Raw genomic sequence first — 21,154 nt, 5'->3', positions numbered from 1 at the left:
CAGGAGCTCTGCTGGGGCAGTCCCAGCAGTTGTCTGTGTACAGCCATATATAAGACAAGTTATATTTGCATGATTTAGCATAATGAATTCATCATTAGCGTTTTTGTTTCATTCATGTGACCGACCAATACTGGTTCATAACATTTGACAGACCAATAGCTCATGAGGCTTCTTCTCTCCAAGCTGAGACCTTGAAACTGAGACATCTTTGGTTCTCAAAACAAAGGTCAAGGCGTACTGCTACATTGCAGCTACTGATAGTGAGGATTCCTTCAGTCAGTCACTTACATGAACATAGAAAACGGTTATTAGAAAATCACATGAATAGAACACAACTTCACTTCACAATAACAGCACCTACATTTGAACGGGGCAGCTCTAGCAGGGCAGAATTTGACAAACTGACTTGTTGGAAAGGATGCCACATTGAAAGTCACTGAGCTCTTCAATAAGGCCATCCTACTGCAAATGTTTGTCTATGGAGATTGCATGGCTGTGTCCTTGATTTATACACCTGTCAGCAACGGGTGTGGCTGAAATAGCCGAATTCACTCATTTGAAGGGGTGTCCACATACTTTTGTATATAATAGTGTAGCTTTAAAACGACAACATTTTCTCTCGGCCTCATGGCAAAATGTGTTGAATGAGATTAACTATAAAACTACAAATGTTTTATCTATTTTTTTTACTGAGGTATGCCACTGTCGTTGAGACAGCCTACATGGGGTCTTTGGTCTGTTCTCTGTACAGATGGCAAGATCCCTAATACTCTGAATGTCAGAAACCGATCTCATAAAGAGGTTGTTTGACCTTTCAGATTACCTCTCACATCACAGAGCTCAGAGTGTTCTTTCTTCATTTTCATTCCATTATGAAGGAACAAAAAGGAAGACGAATAAAGACATCGACACAAGCGAAGGATACTTTTTTCAATTACAAATTGGAATTAGATTACACTTCACTGTGACATCAGATATGGCTTGTTGTCTTTAAACTATATGAATACACTTCTCATACAGTGAAAGTCAATCAACACAGCTGGATCCAGTCCAGGATTCACCTTATTTGTTTACTAATTTGTCTGTCTGATTAGTTACTGTCTGATTTGTTTGGGCTAACATGGTTATTGAAATCTATCCACATACACATCTGTATAACTTCTGTATAACTCAGAGTGTTTTATCTTGGTTGTAATGGCTACAATTCCCCACAGCATCTGTCGAAACACAACCCAGGTTCTTTCATTGTGTGACTGAATCCAAGGTCGTGTTTACATTAGTGCTCTGTTCACACAGGACATATTTTGCTCATATAAGGCAAGATTCCCAGATGCGTGCCACATTCGGCCCTGGGCTCTGAGCACCACCTCCAGCCACAAGACAAGGGTTATGTTTTTATCATGCAACTGCAGACAAAAGATCAAACCAAAGTTCATTTAAATGTCTCAATTCAAATGTCATATACATTTTAATTATACCATTCTGATTTAGTTACGTGTCATTTCACTTATGCGTTTCAGGAAACGTTTCATTAGATTACCAATTTTGCTGAAAATGCCAGCAATGAAACTGATAGGTTAAAAGGAGATGCCATTTGGTTTACTTACTGTAAATCCCCTTCTCTTTGATACCTCAGAGAAAAGTGACTACCTGAAGTCAGTGACACATAATTGAAGAGCACATTATGCCAGACATTGTTTTCATGCTTCTCCTATCCCACAGACAGTATCTTGTGTGAAAGTCACATCCCCACCATGCAGAAGTCAGTCATGCAGATGACATGATGCCCATGGGATGGTTTTGCCATTCTGTTTAGTTAGTCTCTGAGAGAGCGAGAGATGAAGTGCAGAGGGAAACTTCCCTCGGGGTCTCTGACTCAACATGCTTAGCTGTTGTTGCTTTGGGTGCTCATTTAATTAGCGGGAATTAATGCTTCAAGTGGAATGTAAAATAATTGCAATTAATTAGGAATGTTTATTTTTGTTGTTTGTATTGCTGTTGTTTTTATTGTTTCTGAAGCTGGTGAAATGTAGTGTAATAAAGAAAGTGAATGACATAAGTTGATTCATTTGTTTATGGTTATTAGATATATAATAAAATTCATTCGGATCCTCATTAGCTTTTATTAGTATCCCCATTTGGTTTTGCCAGAGCAGCAGCTATTCTTCCTGGGGTCCACACAAAAACATAAAACACGACAAGTAACAAAACACTGATAGTCAAGAACAGTCACACAATTTTAAAATTCAATGAATTACAAGCAATACAACTAAAGAATAACGTGTCATAGTGTGTCTGCGTGTGTTTGTCATTTCACAGTCCCTCTTGTGCCATGAGATGTTGTTTTATACATTTTTAAAGGTCATTTTGCTTTTGCTTGAGTAATAGGAGATGGAAGGGAGTTTAATGTGATCATGGCTCTGTATAATACTGTGCCTTGCCGTGAATTTGTTTTGGACCTGGGGACTGTGAAGAGACCCCTGGTGGTATGTCTTGTGGGGTACGTATGGGTGTCTGAGCTGTCAGTTATTTGATTATGATGACAATCTGGAATTTTCATCACAGTAATATTGCTCATAAAACTAGACAAGAAGCAGTTCGTGTTTCGTCAACCCTCAGCCAGGAAATACTCACCGTGCATGTTGTTGATGATAGTTCTGCATGCGCAGTGAAAGGGCAAGCTGCAACTTTGCTAGGTCTTTCTTTGCTTCACATATTCTGGATAGTGATCAAGATGGGACAAGACCAGAGCCTGAACAACTAGTACAGTTGATTTTAGTGTAAAAAACACAGAACACCTTGTTATAACAGACATACCTCTCTCCATCTTCACAACAACTCTGTCAATATGACTTGTCCATGATCATTTACCATCCAACCCAATACCTACGAGTTTAGCTTCCTCAACTTGCTCACTGGTCACATCCTAATGTCTCATGAATAAACCCCACAGTCTCACCATTTCTAAAACGTTTGAAAGACATACAGTCATTTTACCAATCCCAATAAATTCAATGATGTATGTCCAGGCCAAACAGAATTATATTACTTATTAAAATGTTCTCCGTTGGATCTTAACTAATAAAATCCAAATTGAATATTGGATGAATTATGTCATACTGCGAGAACGCACTAGAGCATTTCCTAGTCTGACGGTAATCTGTGAGGCATTGTCCACCTAATCAAATACAATGGCCATCATTGATCTGTCAGAGAAGCCTAATGCCAATTATATTATCTCTCGACAGAAGACACAAAGATCTCTATGTAGCTTCTAGTAGTCTGGAAGAGATACATGGGTAATATTTCTCATTGTTGCACAGATCATTTACCATGGGAGTCTCTGGTCAGTTACACTGTCTGTCCATCCAGCTTTACAATAACACACTCAATCAAAGGTTATTCATTTCAACCTGTCCATCAACTTGGCACGGGTTACTTTTTTTATTTGATCAGAAAGAACAAATTGGAAACAAAACCAGTCAACTAGTTAATAAGGGCTATTCTATATGTGTGATTATATAACAGTCAACTAGTTAAGGGCTATTCTATATGTGTGATTATATAACAGTCAACTAGTTAAGGGCTATTCTATATGTGTGATTATATAACAGTCAACTAGTTAATAAGGGCTATTCTATATGTGTGATTATATAACAGTCAACTAGTTAATAAGGGCTATTCTATATGTGTGATTATATAACAGTCAACTAGTTAATAAGGGCTATTCTATATGTGTGATTATATAACAGTCAACTAGTTAATAAGGGCTATTCTATATGTGTGATTATATAACAGTCAACTAGTTAAGAGCTATTCTATATGTGTGATTATATAACAGTCAACTAGTTAATAAGGGCTATTCTATATGTGTGATTATATAACAGTCAACTAGTTAATAAGGGCTATTCTATATGTGTGATTATATAACAGTCAACTAGTTAATAAGGGCTATTCTATATGTGTGATTATATAACAGTCAACTAGTTAAGAGCTATTCTATATGTGTGATTATATAACAGTCAACTAGTTAATAAGGGCTATTCTATATGTGTGATTATATAACAGTCAACTAGTTAAGGGCTATTCTATATGTGTGATTATATAACAGTCAACTAGTTAAGGGCTATTCTATATGTGTGATTATATAACAGTCAACTAGTTAAGGGCTATTCTATATGTGTGATTATATAACAGTCAACTAGTTAATAAGGGCTATTCTATATGTGTGATTATATAACAGTCAACTAGTTAAGGGCTATTCTATATGTGTGATTATATAACAGTCAACTAGTTAATAAGGGCTATTCTATATGTGTGATTATATAACAGTCAACTAGTTAAGGGCTATTCTATATGTGTGATTATATAACAGTCAACTAGTTAAGGGCTATTCTATATGTGTGATTATATAACAGTCAACTAGTTAAGGGCTATTCTATATGTGTGATTATATAACAGTCAACTAGTTAAGGGCTATTCTATATGTGTGATTATATAACAGTCAACTAGTTAATAAGGGCTATTCTATATGTGTGATTATATAACAGTCAACTAGTTAAGAGCTATTCTATATGTGTGATTATATAACAGTCAACTAGTTAATAAGGGCTATTCTATATGTGTGATTATATAACAGTCAACTAGTTAATAAGGGCTATTCTATATGTGTGATTATATAACAGTCAACTAGTTAAGCGCTATTCTATATGTGTGATTATATAACAGTCAACTAGTTAATAAGGGCTATTCTATATGTGTGATTATATAACAGTCAACTAGTTAAGGGCTATTCTATATGTGTGATTATATAACAGTCAACTAGTTAAGGGCTATTCTATATGTGTGATTATATAACAGTCAACTAGTTAATAAGGGCTGTTCTATATGTGTGATTATATAACAGTCAACTAGTTAATAAGGGCTATTCTATATGTGTGATTATATAACAGTCAACTAGTTAATAAGGGCTATTCTATATGTGTGATTATATAACAGTCAACTAGTTAATAAGGGCTATTCTATATGTGTGATTATATAACAGTCAACTAGTTAAGGGCTATTCTATATGTGTGATTATATAACAGTCAACTAGTTAATAAGGGCTATTCTATATGTGTGATTATATAACAGTCAACTAGTTAATAAGGGCTATTCTATATGTGTGATTATATAACAGTCAACTAGTTAAGGGCTATTCTATATGTGTGATTATATAACAGTCAACTAGTTAAGGGATATTCTATATGTGTGATTATATAACAGTCAACTAGTTAAGCGCTATTCTATATGTGTGATTATATAACAGTCAACTAGTTAAGGGCTATTCTATATGTGTGATTATATAACAGTCAACTAGTTAAGGGCTATTCTATATGTGTGATTATATAACAGTCAACTAGTTAAGGGCTATTCTATATGTGTGATTATATAACAGTCAACTAGTTAAGGGCTATTCTATATGTGTGATTATATAACGCTGCCATTTACAGGCAACCACCGACAAAAGGAGTTTTACAAAAGAAGAGAGAGAAAGAGTATCAGATACAAATGTATCAGTAATTCTAGCCAGATAAACACGACAGTTTTCTTTCACCACACAAGAGCACTACTACGCGCCATCTAGTCCCGCGTTGCCACAACTCCAAAATCACGTCGTCATCACACCTCCTGTTTTAGGGAATGCTGGTTCAAGACAAAGCTGCACGTCCTCGAATACCTGTCCTCTTACACACTTTCTCATTAAGACATTTGTGTATCAACATTTTTCCATAGACACCCCGCACATTGTTGTTCCCCACAACGTAAACACCGCGTCAAATATGGCTCTTTGATTGATGTTGCATAAATGGTTTAAATTTAACACCGGTTTCAACCACAAATCAACAAGAGGGTTTTACTGTTTGGTTGATTTTAAATGTAATTCATGTTTTCTGACAACAACAAATCAAATATTAATCCAAACGTGAAATATTTGCCCAGTGGGCTGTCTGTATAAACCTTTTTTAACCAAAGTAAGAATTATTAATATTTTCCTTCACTTTCTAAATATCTGCTATACTGGAAAAGAGGTTGGAGAGTTTATTTAGAGTAATATAACAGGTCCTACGTATTTTAGAAGCTCCCAACTGTGCCATGCAAAACCCGACTTGGAGGCACCCTGCACCCACAAGCTGTCCAGTCAACATCCTGACCCTAACATCCACCTACATAGAGGTGACTGCTTTCTAAATCAAGTCAACTTTGTTCAACAAGAGGCTAATATGACATCTTACAACCACCCTACTACTGATGACCCTCATCTGGATCAACCCTGGAATACAAAGCAATGAAAAAGCAAGGCTAAATTGATCACAGGGTAAAACACCACAGAAATAGATGAAAAGGTGGCTGATAATGTGACCTTATTGGCACCATATGGTCATGTTTATTTCACAGTCAAATGGGAATACTTCAATTGAAAATCGGAAAGGATAGGGTGGCATTCACTTATATACTCATGTGCAGCAAGATAACAACGACACCAAAGACGTCCAATCAAACAGGAGAGACAGACAGGCAGCCAGTCACAGCAGAGAGTATTGATATGCAGACATCATCACATAGCTGCGTTACATAGCAATCTACAGCCACTAAAAAACATTTTCTCAGTTAAAAAGGGGATTCAAGACTGAACGGCCTGTTGACCATGTGGTTTATTGTCCTGGATTAGTGGGACCATTATGAGATACAGCATTAAAGAGCGTTTGTACCTATGCTTGGTGTTCACCTCTCAGGGAACCAAGTCTCACATACCATGTTAGTACATGGATGAACAGAAATTGGTATCACTCATTCTTTTTTTTACACAAAGGCTCCAGGACACCACAGAGGAGAAGTGGCACTATAATACCAGTCTTGCGTGAATCATTACATTACATTAGAGGCCTATTAACCAAGGAGGAGTCACTTTCATTCCACTAGCCAACACAACGGCCCTCTTCTCTGAGCCACGTCCTGCTCCAGTGGTCACACTGCCACTGAGGACCAGGGCTCAATGCACATTCAATATAACCCAATCCTTCTCATCTTCAAGTCTCTTCTACGTGCAAACTTCTCTCTTACCCTCTCCACTACTAGATCCCCTTGGCTTGTAGGACATGCGTCACCTTTTGGTGCTCTCAATACATTCACTTTAAGGGAAACAAAATGTGACATTTACATGCTGCTCTGCTTCTAAAATGGTGGGTAATAGGCTATATATACTGGTGCGTCACTTAAAGGGTAATTAGAGAGACATAAATGAGATGCCGCACAGTCATGGTGTCCTCCAGGTCAGGGGAGCTCAGCTTCTCCTCATATCAACCATTTCAATGAAGGTTTGAGATACTCAACTGGGTGTACTGGAATAGAAGGGGAGAAATATCTACCAAAGTGTGACCGGGATCAAAGTCTCTGGATGAAATGGTTAACAACATTGTGTTGGAATGGTAGATCACAGCACATCAACTTTTTCATCTACATTTTTAGTGTGGTGTGTGTATCGGTCCGGAAGTCCCTCCAACAAATGTATTTTGTACAGCAGCTGTTGTCATGGTGATTGGCAGGGATGGATCCTGTAGCTCCATGTAATGGTTTTAAATGTAGTCCATGATGTCCAATCACATAGGATATACTGTGATGAGAGGGAGGGTAAACGTAAAGGCTGGTCCAATAAGGTAGGATCCTAGTGCATCACAGTAGATCCTTGGAGTGATCAAGCGGGAGTGGAATCCTGGGAAGGCCCCAGTTAGGAGTGGTAAGACTATGGTGTTCCTGGATTTTTGCCCAGTGGGTGAGGCTGACTGTCATTGGAGGGTTGACTCGGGGGTCCCTCCCTTCAAGGAGTGGCCGGCCCAGATTAGTGTGCAGGCCATTTTAAGTGGAGTGGTCAGTTGGACAGATCCAAAGGGAGTGGTACAATGCGGGGTAAAAAGATCATGGTGCTTTCATCATGACAGAAGTGGTCAGTTGAGTGTGGAATCCAGTAGGAGTGGTACAGCTGATACAGTTGTCTTGTTGTGACTGGGGGGGTCAGATAGAGCTGGAGACCAGTGTGGTTGTATTATGGCGTCTGTATTCAGATGAAGGTGGAGTCCATGGTGCTGCTGTCGTGCGTGCTCCGGGCGCGAGCCTCAAACAGCTGTTTGATCAGAGCAGACTTCTCCTGCTCCAGCTGAGTGATGCGCTTACCCTTATCAGTCACCTCCTGCGCCGGGGACGGAGGACGAGAGACATGGACAGGGGAGAAGATAGTTTGGAGTTTAAACAAGCCTGTACATTAAAAGGAGTTGACATACAGCTTCAATGCAGCAGGGAGAAGAGATAGGTAGAGGTCAGACCATCATAAAGGGACGGTGGTGAGGTGTACAGGAAATCTGTACATTTACAGTATATTGACATGACATGTTCAGTTTACCTGGGTGAGAAGGCGGTTCTGGTACTTTAGTCTCTGAATGGCTTGTGGGGGGGCAGGAGGCTGGGAGCTGGAGGAGATCACCGTGGGCTGGGAGCTGGAGGAGATCACCGTGGGCTGGGAGCTGGAGGATGGGAAAGACTGCTAAGAGGGAGAGAAAGAAAGATTATTCCCCACGAATTACCATGTTTCAGTAGCGACTCTAGTGTTTAGGCTTGACTATACTCTCTTTCTAAAACATAGAACAACCTCTCAACATCTAATTGCCACTGAGAGGACTCCAGTAAGAGGAAAATAAGTCCCTTCACAATTACTGTGGAATTCAATTTGACCTTAGAAATTACACAGTCATATGAGACAACTATCCCCCGTTTTTAGAGAAGTGCGGACGCTCAGTTAGACGAAGTCAGGCAAGGTGTCTTATTTCAAGACTCACCGCTCCAGAGCAGGAAATTAGGTCATTAAGGCAACGGTTGACTTCCTGCAGCTTGGGAAGCAGAACATTCATGTAACTTTGTTTCTGGGATTCTGTGAAGAAATCCTGGTGGGAGAGAGAAAGAGAGTAAGAACTGGACAGTTTCAGATAATTCACTGTATCATCCATTCCTACTAAATTGTATACATGCCTTGGGTCATGTTCGTTAGGGCATGCAACGGAAAACGAAAAGGAGCGTTTCTTATTGAACCTCAATAGTAGTCCCTCCCTGTTTCAGTTTGTTTCCGTCTGTTTGTTGCCTAATGAACAGTCGTTACCGTGCAGTGGTTGCTTTGGCCCACGTGCCTCTGTCTCTCTGTGACGTTGTGGATGTGGGTCTGGTACCACTCTCTAGCCCGCTCCACCACGTCCAGACCGGCCAGAAGAGAGTCCTTCTCCTGCTCCAACTCCTTCATCTGCTTCAGCTGGAGGGAGGGGGGAAAGGGAGTCAAATTCTCTCTTACTGTCATCGTCAACATGGGTCACTTACCTGACGTCATTTGGCGAACCTGGCTCCTCAAGCTTATACTCATCCTGAGCCCCCCAAAAAGCTTGCATGTCAATATTTATGATGTTTATGTTGTTTTGGGTTACTTGGAAAATCTGCACCCTTTTATTTGCACATTTGTCTGCCGCTTTTGTTCCGAGACGATGGCACCGGGCCAATTGTGCCGGAGTGGTACCCTGACCTCAACAGGAGACAATGTTAAGAGCAGCGATCAGCCCGGCGCCATGGCAACCATGCAGAGACCTAAGAATGGGTAAACAGTAGCCACTACAACAGGTCGTCCTGTCCCAGTGACCGGTAGACAGCATTGAGTTCTGCTGACCATCCTATCCTCCAGTACCACAGCAGAGGCCCCATCCCTGGCATTCAGCCACCCTCTCTATACACTATCACCGCTGGGGAAACCATGTCTGTACAAAGGCCTTGTTCCCAATGACATAATGCAATGGCCAAACCAACCAGTATTGTCAAAGTCTACTCATACTGTTGTTGTTGTTATCTGATCTGGACTGTAATTAGCCAGGGTAAACCTCTTGTGCCATCACTGCATACTAAACACATTTCCCCTTTCAGCTCTGGCCATGCTGGGTTGAATGGGAGCTGCAAACAGAGGAGAGGAGAGCGAGGGATGAAAGAGAGAGAGAGAGAGAGCAGAGAGAGGTGGGGGGGTGGGGTTGTGCCTGGAATGAAGCGCGACCCAGAGTGTCAGGCTGTGTTTGTGTGGTGGGCCACAGGCAGGGAAAATCTGCTCTGTAAAGAGGGGGGGGGAACACAGAACAGGGGGAGGAAAAGTTGCAGAGGGGAGAGGGGGGTAAGGGAGGGGGGAGCTGGCTGACAAAGCTAACATCACCAGGGCTGCAGGTGGCCAAGCAGTTAAGAGCGTAACCGAGAGGTCTGTGGTTTGAATTCCCGAGCCGACGGTGTGCCCTTGAGCAAGACACCTAACCTCAATTGCTCCTGTAAGGTCGCTCTGGATAAGAGCGTCTGCTAAATGACTTGAACGTAAATGTTAAAATGACACAGCATTCGACACCGGCATGACACAGCTGATGTTGTCGTCTCTAAAATCACAAAGTACAATATCATGGGCATCAGGATAATCCAAACAGTACAAACTACACCTGCTAGGACTAGAGGAACAAATATTACAACCAGGAGTTTACTGCTTATCAACAAGACCAACTGAAGCTGCCACTTTCCACTAGCTTCAACAACACATCAACCGCACACACAGAACTGATCAACCGCACACACAGAACTGATCAACCGCACACACAGAACTGATCAACCGCACACACAGAACTGATCAACCGCACACACAGAACTGATCAACCGCACACACAGAACTGTCAAATATTCAGCTGGTTGACAAGCGGTTCTCTCTCCCTGACTCTGCTCAGAACTCTATAGTTACATTTTGACACAGCTCAACACACATCTGCAAGCCTGTAATAGACATACACATACATGGAAACAGCTCAATGACCAAACAAGACTCTGCTTTTACTTCTCTTTCCTGGCCTCTCTCCTCGAGTTGTTCTCACTCACCCCGAGGAAAAAGTGCAGCGCATTGCTGCTGTACAGACTGCTGCTGAGAGGGATGAAGACAGTGGTGTAGGCTGCCCAGACAGCTGTCCAGGCTGGGCCGGGTGGGCCAAGCGAATCCCCTGCTTCCAGGCCCCTGGGCCCGACCCGGCTCATTACAATGAGGACAGGCGGCCAGAGGGGGGGAAGGGGAGCAGCTCCCTCTACGACCGCACACAGAGAACGAGTGGAAGGAGAGGAGAAGACAGAGAGAGGGGGATAAAGTAGGGCTCAGAGAGGAATCAGAGGTAGGGGGACAGAAAGAGAGAAAAAGAGGGCGAGTGAAAGAGAGAGGAGGCATGGAAAGGGGGCAGGAGATTGGGAGGGCCACAGGGGGAGAGGGGTGGGACTGAGTGAAAGGTGGGAGGGGTGTAGGGAGAGGGGTTGAATGGGGGAGGTAATGGTGGGTGTTGGCCAACAGAAACAAAGTGACCTCCAGCAGTTGCAGTCTGTACAGAACAGATAGGCCTGTTTATCCATGAAACTGTTCTCCACCTCTAGATAAAAAGTTGAACTGACCCCTAACACAAACCCGATCACTGACCACCAGTATGAGACCACTTTCACGTTGTCTGTGGACCACAAAATACCTGTTTTCACTGGCAGTGAGAACATGGTTGTTTGACCGCCTCTCTAAAAACTGTGCATAATGCAACAGAGTGTGTGTGTGTGTGTGTGTGTGTGTGTGTGTGTGTGTGTGTGTTAGCGGGCGTGAGTACCATTCCATAATCCACCCCGTTGGTGATGGTGTGGCGTCTCTGCTCATCTCGGCTCCGCCCATGGCGTCTGGAGACAGTGAATCCCGTGGCTGACTCACTCTGGGACCTCGGTAACCCAGCCTCCACAATACCTGGACCAGAAATTGGGCAGGAATGGGTGGTCAGAAAGGTTTTTTGCGGATTTCACCAACTGACATCCAGGTCTGGTCTGGAACACAGCTATCAACTGTCTGGTTAGTACAACTATGCTTTGGGTACCTGGATAATTAATACATACAATGTAAACATACCCATTTGATGTGAGGAAGAACAAACTTGTCTGCACTTCTATAATGTTAGTATGAAATACATAGAGCTAGATGGACATGAAAGCCAGAGATAACATCTGAGAGAAGTTCTGACTCACTCTGTTGTGTTCAGTGCATCACGGTTTCCATCTATGATAGAACTGAACTGTCCCCCAGCCAACAATCAAAAGAGATCAGACTAACACATTGCCACCAAAAAAAACAAATCCTGTGTGTGTCGAATCAAATCAAATTTTATTTGTCACTTGCTTTGTAAACAACAAGTGTAGACTAACAGTGAAATGCTTACTTACGGGCTCTTCCCAACAATGCAGAGAACATTTTGAAAAATTATTTAAAAAATAACGAGGAACAAACACAAAATGAGCAACGACAACTTGGCTATATACATGGGGTAACAAGTCAATGTACAGGATTAGGAGATAAATGAAGTACTATGTACATATAGGTAGGGGTAAAGTAACTAGGCAACAGGATAGATAATAAACAGAGTAGCAGCAGCATACAGTAAGTGATGAATCAAATGAGGGTCAATGCAGTCTGGGTAGCTATTTGGTTAACTATTTAGCAGTCCCATGGCATTGGGGGTAAATGTTGTTCAGGATCCTGTTGGTATGAGACTTGGTGCATCGGTACTGCTTGCCGTGCGGTAGCAGAGAGAACAGTCTATGACTGTGTGTGTGTATATGAGTGAGTGAGTGAGTGTGTGCGTGAACGAGGGAGAACACGAGAGAGAAAGAGTCAGAGAGAGAGAAAAGGGAGAGGCCACTACTCAGAATAGTGAAATCTGTAAACCCTGCAGTGCCGCTGGTGGCCACACGAGGGCGCTAACCTCCCTCCCTGCTAACCTTAAAACCCCTATCTGGTTGGGTTGTATTAAATGGGGATAAATGACAATTCTGAGGGAAGATGAGAATAAAATGTAAGAACTTACGTATATAAAAACAGTTCAGGTGATAGTTGATAACAGAGCAGAGAAAACATGACACGTTTCCATGTTGTATCCGGACTCCCAGAAATCCTGTTAATCGGTAACTGGAGAGATAGTTCCTTGAGGGCAGGAGTATGCGGGGTTCAGAGAGGTGGAGGGAAATATGTAGAGCACCTAGTTTAGTGGCTCTAGATAATCTTCAAGTTGGACTGTGGCACCCAAAGAGGATACTGTTTACCAGTGTAGGTAAGCCTCATTTGCATGCCTTGAAACAGCATTGCTAATTGAAAGACAGCCTAATGGCCATTTCTACTTTTTTTGTAGAAATAACACAAGGAATAAATATAAAAATAATAACGCAAGGAATAAATACACAATGAGTAATGATAACTTGCCTATATACATGGGATACCAGTACAGAGTTGATGTGCAGGGGTACGAGATAATTGAGGTAGATATGTACATATAGGTAGAGATAAAGTGACTAGGCAACAGGATAGATAATAAACAGTAACAGCAGTGAATGTGATGAGTCAAAAGAGTTAGTACAAAAACGGTCAATACAGATAGTCCGGGTAGCTATTGGTTAACTGTTTAACTAACTATTTAGCAGTCTTGTGGCTTGGGGGTAGAAGCTGTTCAGGGTCCTGTTGGTTCCAGACTTGGTGCATCGGTACCGTTTGCTGTGCGGTAGCAGAGAGAACAGTCTATGACTTGTGTGGCTGGAGTCTTTGACAATTTTTAGGGCTTTCCTCTGACACCACCTGGTATAGAGGTCCTGGATGGCAGGGAGCTCGGCCCCAGTTATGTACTGGGATGTACGCACTACCCTCTGTAGCGCCTTGCGTCTGATGCCAAACAGTTGCCATACTAAGCGCTGATGCAGCTAGTCAAGATGCTCTCAATGCTGCAGCTGTAGAACTTTTTGAGGATCTGAGGGCCTATGGTGAATCTTTTCAGCATCCTGAGGGGGAAGAGGCGTTGCAGTGCCCTCTTCACGGCTGGGTTGATGTGTGTGGACCATGATAATTCCTTAGTGATGTGGGCACCAAGGAACTTGAAGCTCTCAACCTGTTCCACAACAGACCCTTTGATGTGGATGTGGGCATCCTCGGTCCTCCGTTTCCTGTAGTCCACGATCAGCTCCTTTGTCTTGCTGACGTTGAGGGAGAGGTTGTTGTCCTGCCACCACACTGCCAGGTCTCTGACCTCCTCCCTGTAGGCTGGTCTCATCGTCATCGGTGATCAGGCCTACCACGTTGTGTCATCTGCAAACTTAATGATGGTGTTGGAGTTGTGGGCGGTCATGTAGTTGTGGGTGAACCAGGGAGTACAGGAGGTGACTAAGCACACCCCCCTGAGGGGCCCTCGTGTTGAAGGTCAGCGTGGCGGAGTTGTTGTTGCCTACCCTAACCACTTGGGGGCGGCCCGTCAGGAAGGATTCAGTTGTAGAGGGAGGTGTTTAATCCCAGGATCCTTAGTTTAGCGATGAGTTTGAAGGGCACAATGGTGTTGAACACGGAGCTGTATTCAACGAACTGCATTCTCACATAGGTGTTCCTTTTGTTCAGGAGGGAAAGGGCAGTGTGGAGTGCAATAGAGATTGCGGCATCTGTGGATCTTTTGAAGCGGTATACTAATTGGAGGGGGTCCAGGGTGTCTGGGATGATGGTGTTGATGTGAGCCATGACCAGCCTTTCAAAAAATGTCATGGCTACAGATGTGAGTGCTACGGGGCGATAGTCATTCAGACAGGTTACCGTGGCATTCTTGAGCACAGGGACTGGTGGTGTGCTTGAAACATGTAGGTATTACCGACTGGGTCAGGGAGAGGTTGAAAATGTCAGTGAAGACACTTGCCAGCTGGTCCCATTACGTGTCCTGGTAATCCGTCTGGCCCTTCAGCCTTGAGAATGTTAACCTGTTTAAAGGTCTTACACACATCGGCTACAGAGAGTGTGATCACACAGTCATCCGGAAACAGCTGGTGCTCTCATGCATAGTTCAGCGTTGCTAGCCTCGAAGCGCGCATAGGAAGTATTTAGCTGGTAGGCACTGGACAGCTCACGGCTGGGTTTCCGTTTGTAATCCATGATAGTGTGCAAGTCCTGCCACATCCGACGAGCGTCAGAGCTGGTGTAGTAGGATTCGATCTTGGTCCTGTATTGACACTTTGCCTGTTTAACGGTTCGTCGGAGGGCGTAGCGGGATTAGCTCATTGAAACCGGCAGATCTAGCCTTTAGCTCAATGTGGATGTTGGCTGTAATCTATGGCTTCTGGTTGAGATATGTATGTACAGTCACTGAGGGGACAAAGTTATCGATGCATTTATTAATGAAGCAGGTGACTGATGTGGTAAACTCCTCAATGCCATCGGATGAATGCCAGAACATATTCCAGTCTGTGCTAGTGAAACAGTCCTATAGCTTAGCATCTGCTTCATCAGAGCACTTCCGTATTGATTATGTCACTGGTACTTCCTGTTTGAGTTTTTGCTTTTAAGCAGGAATCAGAAGGATAGAGTTATGGTCAGATTTGCCAAATGGAGGGTGAGGGAGAGCTTTGTATGCGTCTCTGTGTGTGGAGTAAATGTGATTTCAGTTTTCTTGAATTAAAGTCACCGGCCACTAGGAGCGCCTCCTCTGGGTGAGCATTTTCTTGTTTGCTTATGGCCTTATACAGCTCATTGAGTGCGGTCTTAGTGCCAGCATCGGTTTGTGGTGGTAAATAGACAACTACGTAAAATAAAGATGAAAACTCTGTTGGTAAATAATGTGGTCTACAGCTTATCATGAGGTATTCTAACTCAGGCGAGCCGAACCTCCAGACTTCCTTAATATTACAGATTGTGGACAAGTTGTTGTTAACAAAGAGACATACACCACCTCCTCTGAGCTTCTCCAAACGGTCTCTGGCTCCAGAGACAGTTTTTCCAGAGGTGAGTTGTTCCTCACGCCTCATGGGTAATTTGCAGTCAGACGGGTCGGAAAGGCCAGCTCTGACAAGCTCTCTCTCGCTCTCTCTGTCCAACCACTTCCACACAGCCTACCCTGCCTGCGTGGCTGCCTACAGTTCACTGCTCAAATACACAGAGATAGAACAGCAGGCACTGCAGCCATGAAAAATGCCCAATCTTTCCTCATCTTTTTTCAGCATTGTATAGCATGGACTTCATGTCGCCCACACAGTGACATTGTCCAGAAGCTGCCTTTAAGAGTGTGGGAAATATTTCATGGTGTTCCAGTAAAGTGATACTTGTTATTATGCCTTTCTTTCAGCTTAACTTTGGCAGGGCACTAAAGCATTGGGGTCAGTAGCTCTGTTAAACATAGTCCACTGTCCAGCTCCAGCCACTGGCCCATTACCCTGCTCCAACACCACATCAGCCTCTTCACATTACCCTGCTCCAACACCACATCTGCCTCTTCACATTACCCTGCTCCAACACCACATCTGCCTCTTCACATTACCCTGCTCCAACACCACATCTGCCTCTTCACATTACCCTGCTCCAACACCACATCAGCCTCTTCACATTACCCTGCTCCAACACCACATCTGCCTCTTCACATTACCCTGCTCCAACACCACATCAGCCTCTTCACATTACCCTGCTCCAACACCACATCAGCCTCTTCACATTACCCTGCTCCAACACCACATCAGCCTCTTCACATTACCCTGCTCCAACACCACATCTGCCTCTTCACATTACCCTGCTCCAACACCACATCTGCCGCTTCACATTACCCTGCTCCAACACCACATCTGCCTCTTCACATTACCCTGCTCCAACACCACATCTGCCTCTTCACATTACCCTGCTCCAACACCACATCAGCCTCTTCACATTACCCTGCTCCAACACCACATCTGCCTCTTCACATTACCCTGCTCTAACACCACATCTGCCTCTTCACATTACCCTGCTCCAACACCACATCAGCCTCTTCACATTACCCTGCTCCAACACCACATCAGCCTCTTCAATGAGTTCCACAGCCGGGCAGACATGACCTCTCTCCATGATTTTGGACATCCCCCAAGAGTCTGCATCCCAAATAGCACTCTATTTCCTATATAGTGCACTAGTTTTGACCAGGACCAAGTAGTGCACTATGTAGGGAATAGGATGCCATTTGTAACGCAGAGAGAGCGAGAGAAGAGAGAGCAGGGTAATGGTAGCTTGGCCAGGGGTGGGCAGGATTTCACTGCTGCAGTGCCTCAATTACTCTGCACGTAATCTGTGCTAATCCAGCGGGTTTGCTGGGGGAGATTACATTGCCATTCACCACCCTCTCCAATCCCATGGCTCTACAGAGAGTAGTGGGTAGAGTGGGTCTGTGGCACTGATATAAGTAGCTAGCCAGGGCCTCCAGGCTGCTTCATGGACACTGTTATAGCTCCAGACAGTCCCAGTTATAGATACAGACAGGCTTGGACTCAGCAGGGCCATTAGAGAGAGAGAGAAAGCGAGAGAGAGAGGGGGTGCCTGTGTGCACATAGGAGAGCAAGAGAGCTGGATTATCTCCATAGCTTTCCCGACTTGAGTGAACACAGGTCAGTCTAATGAGGGAGACCAGGAAAGGACCAGGAAAGGTTGGGCTGATGATCCCAATAGGAGGAGCCCAGAGCCCAGTCTAAACTCTGGCTAAGCATCCAGAAGAATTTGAGACATGATCTGTGACTCACTCTGAATGAGCTGGAGGTCAATTATTCAATTGCACACTCTTCACTGCAGCAGAGAGATTTGAGAGGCATACCAGGGCTCAGTACCAGATCAATGTGCAGGGGTATGAGGTCATTGAGGTAGATATGTACATATAGGCACCAGGATAGATACTCATAAGAGTAAAATAAGAATAGAGTAGCAGCAGCATATATGATGTGTGAAAGTGTGTGTATGTCCTCATTGGTTTTTAGGAGCATATACCCACGGGGGTGATTGAAAGATGAACTGAGGTCCACTCTCCAGTCCAGTTGGTGGTGGTAATTCACCTTAAAGTTGGTTGCCAACCGCCATATAAAGTCCAAAGAAAAATAAGTAGCCTGAAGGAGGAGAGATTACTAGAAACAAACTCAGTTTACCCTTTTATCTGTGGATTAATTGTTGGAGTAATGGACTTTGTGCATTTCAGGTAAAATAACAACCCAATGTTTATATCGCAGGACAAATTAGCTAGCAACAGCAAGCTAGGTAGCTAAATTGCCATGCATGTTTAATGCTTTTCAACCTAGTCTAGTCAGCATGTGATGCTAAACATGTAACCTGGTGCTAGTGCTGCAGTTGTTTAGTGATGACAGTCTGGTACAGAAGTGTGTGTAATGGGTGTGTGTGTGTTTCCTACACTACCTCCACACCTGGGTCAATGAGACTGAGGCAGCAGAATAGCCCTGACCTGTTTATACCCCACTTGATCTTATTGCTCAGGACGATTACTGATCGCTTAGCATAGTGAGAAACAAAATACATACACATAGGGGAGAGAAAGATGGATAGAGATGATGGAAGACTGGTCCTGATTTTATTGATCTTGATAATCAAACTTACTTGGTTTTTGAAGACTTGATGACTCGAGAGCAAGGGACTCTGTGGACCTCACCCGACTCTGCTGTGGATGCGCCTGCTTCCCCCTCCGAACCGAATCCACTCGATATGAACCGCTTTCGGGCACAATGGTTATCCGTTCCAAACTTCTGCCTGTTCTCTCATAACCCGTATTGGTGTAACGCATGGGACCACCTACGACCGAGGTGACTGGTGGGTATCCAGTGTTCCCCTCATTATGTCTGGACCGACTCTGAAGTGAGGACGCGCGTTTGTGATGCGTATTTGTCCCGTTGCTTGGACCCAGTGGGCGAACTTTGTTTTCAATCCGAGTTCCGACAGAGCAGGTAGAGAGCGGGGCAGGTTTTTGCGCTGGCATATGGTGCCGTTTGGAGTGCAGGAGTTCTTGTTTCGGGTGCAGGGAAACCTGAGCCTTTATGTGGTTGTTGTTATCCGGGTTCGGCATGGAGTATCGCAGCCCCGCCACGAAGCGCTCAAATGACAGACAACCATGCGGTGGGGCCACCCGCCTCAGACACTCCAGAACCCCGCCGGGCAAATCATGAGTATCTGCCCCATGCCATCTACTCTCAATCTCCGATATGTGCACATACCCTCTCTTCCCATCATCAAGGATGTCAAAGAGTGTCCTCAAACTGTGTAAAAAGGCTTTGGGTAACCCATCTGTTGAATATTCAGTGTCTTTGGGCTGCATTTTACCGGTTATGCCTGTCTTGCCTTGTCTTCTTGTGCCAATCCTACCGTTAATTGTCGACGGCCCGTTCAATTTGCAGCTACGATCAGTATCAGTTGCTATCAAAGCCATGAAGTTATCAATCGTTGAATTGAATGATGGCAAAATCAAACCTCACCAAGATATATCTACTAATGTGGTTATAACCAACGTCTTATTACTTTACGCGTGATACAAAAATACATGTGTTTATAAGTAGCCTACCCTACCTGTCTTTATAGACTATATTTCTCCAAAATAGATTAGAAATTCGACCAGCTTTCCTTTATGCCTTCGCTTAACGAAAGTATCTACTTTCCCTCCCAAGTCTTGGGGCTCCAGCATACCTTTTTCAATAGGACCGCCCTTCAAACGTCTGCGCAGATTTGTCCAGGGACGCAGCCATTGGTCATGGTCAGAATTGCCGTGAGCTTATTGGTTGGAGGTTGTGGAAGGCAGAAGTTTGAGTTGTGCTTTTGTTATTCATAAAGCCGGACGTTATTCACCCTCGGATTCATACCCTACCCGCAGGAGAAAAAAAATTGTGGGGAAATATGTTTCTTTACCCTCCCTACATGTGGGTTTTATTGTTTAAAAAAAACAGAGGCAGTCTTTTTACAATATGTTTATTACAATGTTTGTACATAGTATCATGCTTATGATACATTGTGACACAATGTATAGTCTACATTGTATCACAGAGCTATATTCCATTGAAAATGTTTTAACTGACTGCCACTTATCTTTCAGAATGTTCAACATAGGGCTTTGTAGGCTTCATATTACCAAAAATATCATAAAAGATCTTTAGAAAAAGGGTTCTTATAACACAAGTCAAAGAAATCTCCTCTTTCCTCCATTTAGCCTAGATAGATCATCTGAATTGATGAGAAGAGCATTCGCTTCTAGTCCCATTTTATCCTAAAGCCTCACTTGCTCAGACTTGAATTCTTATCTCATCCCTTGAGTGCAACTTTTAAATTGATGTCATTTAGTTTCACTGTCACAGTGGATGCTGCAATATATATCATAGGCTATGTATGCATTTATGATCTATAAATTAATATCCTGTCAACCTTCCCTTTTCTGCTCCCCCTCACAGTAAACACAGCACTATTGCAGGCGTATTGATTGTTGGAACAGAATCACTATATGCCTGAGGGTAAGCTCAAATTGATTGTTATAGTAAAGGACCTAACAACTGCACACTGTATAGAGTCCTACACACATACAGTGGCCTTGGTCATTCATGGAAGGAATTATCCTTACAACCCCTTTGGCTACTCCACTAGAGTCAGCAAGTGCACTCTCCTATATAGTAGCATAGACAGAGAAAGAGCTGGTGTGTCTGTGCACATGAGAGAGAGAGACTGCACTGTTCAATGGGAGGAGTGCTCTTTTACTGATCGGTAGGTTCACAGGGTCAGGCAATTGAGTCCTCAATTCTCAGTCAGCCTCCCCTCTCCCTCCTCATTTTCCTCTTGTTCTGTCTCTCCCTGTCACGCACATACACCCATGGCTCTAAACTGCAACCAATTTGATGACACGAAATATTTTCATGTGAGACTAAAAAATCTCCCAGATAATCATAGGCGTTGTGTCCAGGGGAAGCTTTCTGTAAAGGAAATTGAATTCCCAAAAGTATATAACCTAATTAGCCAACTCCATTCTATACAAAAATAAGTACAATATTTCTAAAGCATGACTGCTACAGAGGATCATTAGCTTCTTTTAAAAAAAAAAAATCAAGTTGTGGATTGTTTTTAGTACTGGGTGATTAACCGACATTCCGGGGGTTCGGTTAGTGACTATTAAACAACTAATTGACCGATGTCGGTTCAGTTAGGCTACTTGAATTCCATTTAGTTCCGTTTTTCTAAGCCAAACGCGCCATTTCTCGAGAGAAATCAAAT

General features: G+C 43.3%; 1 protein-coding gene across 2 annotated transcripts; it reads right to left on the bottom strand.

Annotated features, from left to right (window-relative positions):
* Positions 1–3,402: 3,402 nt before the first annotated feature.
* On the bottom strand, positions 3,403–19,593 carry LOC106563299 (suppressor APC domain-containing protein 2). Of its 2 annotated transcripts, none has more exons than XM_014128786.2 (6): positions 18,512–19,593; positions 11,721–11,851; positions 9,188–9,334; positions 8,871–8,975; positions 8,438–8,575; positions 3,403–8,227 (listed from the first exon to the last, which is right to left on the bottom strand). In XM_014128786.2, the coding sequence occupies exons 1-6, from the start codon at positions 19,332–19,334 to the stop codon at positions 8,099–8,101; spliced, it is 1,473 nt and encodes a 490-aa protein (XP_013984261.1). In that variant the 5' UTR covers positions 19,335–19,593; the 3' UTR covers positions 3,403–8,098. The 2 variants fall into 2 exon arrangements, with proteins under 2 accessions (XP_013984261.1, XP_013984259.1); XM_014128784.2 differs by having other exon boundaries at positions 8,438–8,578; positions 18,512–19,591.
* Between the last annotated feature and the right edge of the window lie 1,561 nt (positions 19,594–21,154).

The sequence above is a fragment of the Salmo salar genome, chromosome ssa11 (assembly GCF_905237065.1).
Source record: "Salmo salar chromosome ssa11, Ssal_v3.1, whole genome shotgun sequence".
In the NCBI taxonomy this organism is placed as follows: Eukaryota; Metazoa; Chordata; class Actinopteri; order Salmoniformes; family Salmonidae; genus Salmo; species Salmo salar.
Note: the sequence above shows the minus strand (reverse complement) of the source record. Positions and strands in the feature narration are given on the sequence as shown.

What these genes read in the sequence shown, in the direction of transcription:
- LOC106563299 (XM_014128784.2), bottom strand. Translation starts at nt 19,334, where the DNA reads ATGGCTTTGATAGCAACTGATACTGATCGTAGCTGCAAATTGAACGGG. An exon ending in GCCAAAGCAACCACTGCACG is followed by an intron (nt 8,976 to 9,187) that starts GTAACGACTGTT and finishes CTCTCCCACCAG; the next exon opens with GATTTCTTCACAGAATCCCA. An exon ending in TAATTTCCTGCTCTGGAGCG is followed by an intron (nt 8,579 to 8,870) that starts GTGAGTCTTGAA and finishes TCTCCCTCTTAG; the next exon opens with CAGTCTTTCCCATCCTCCAG.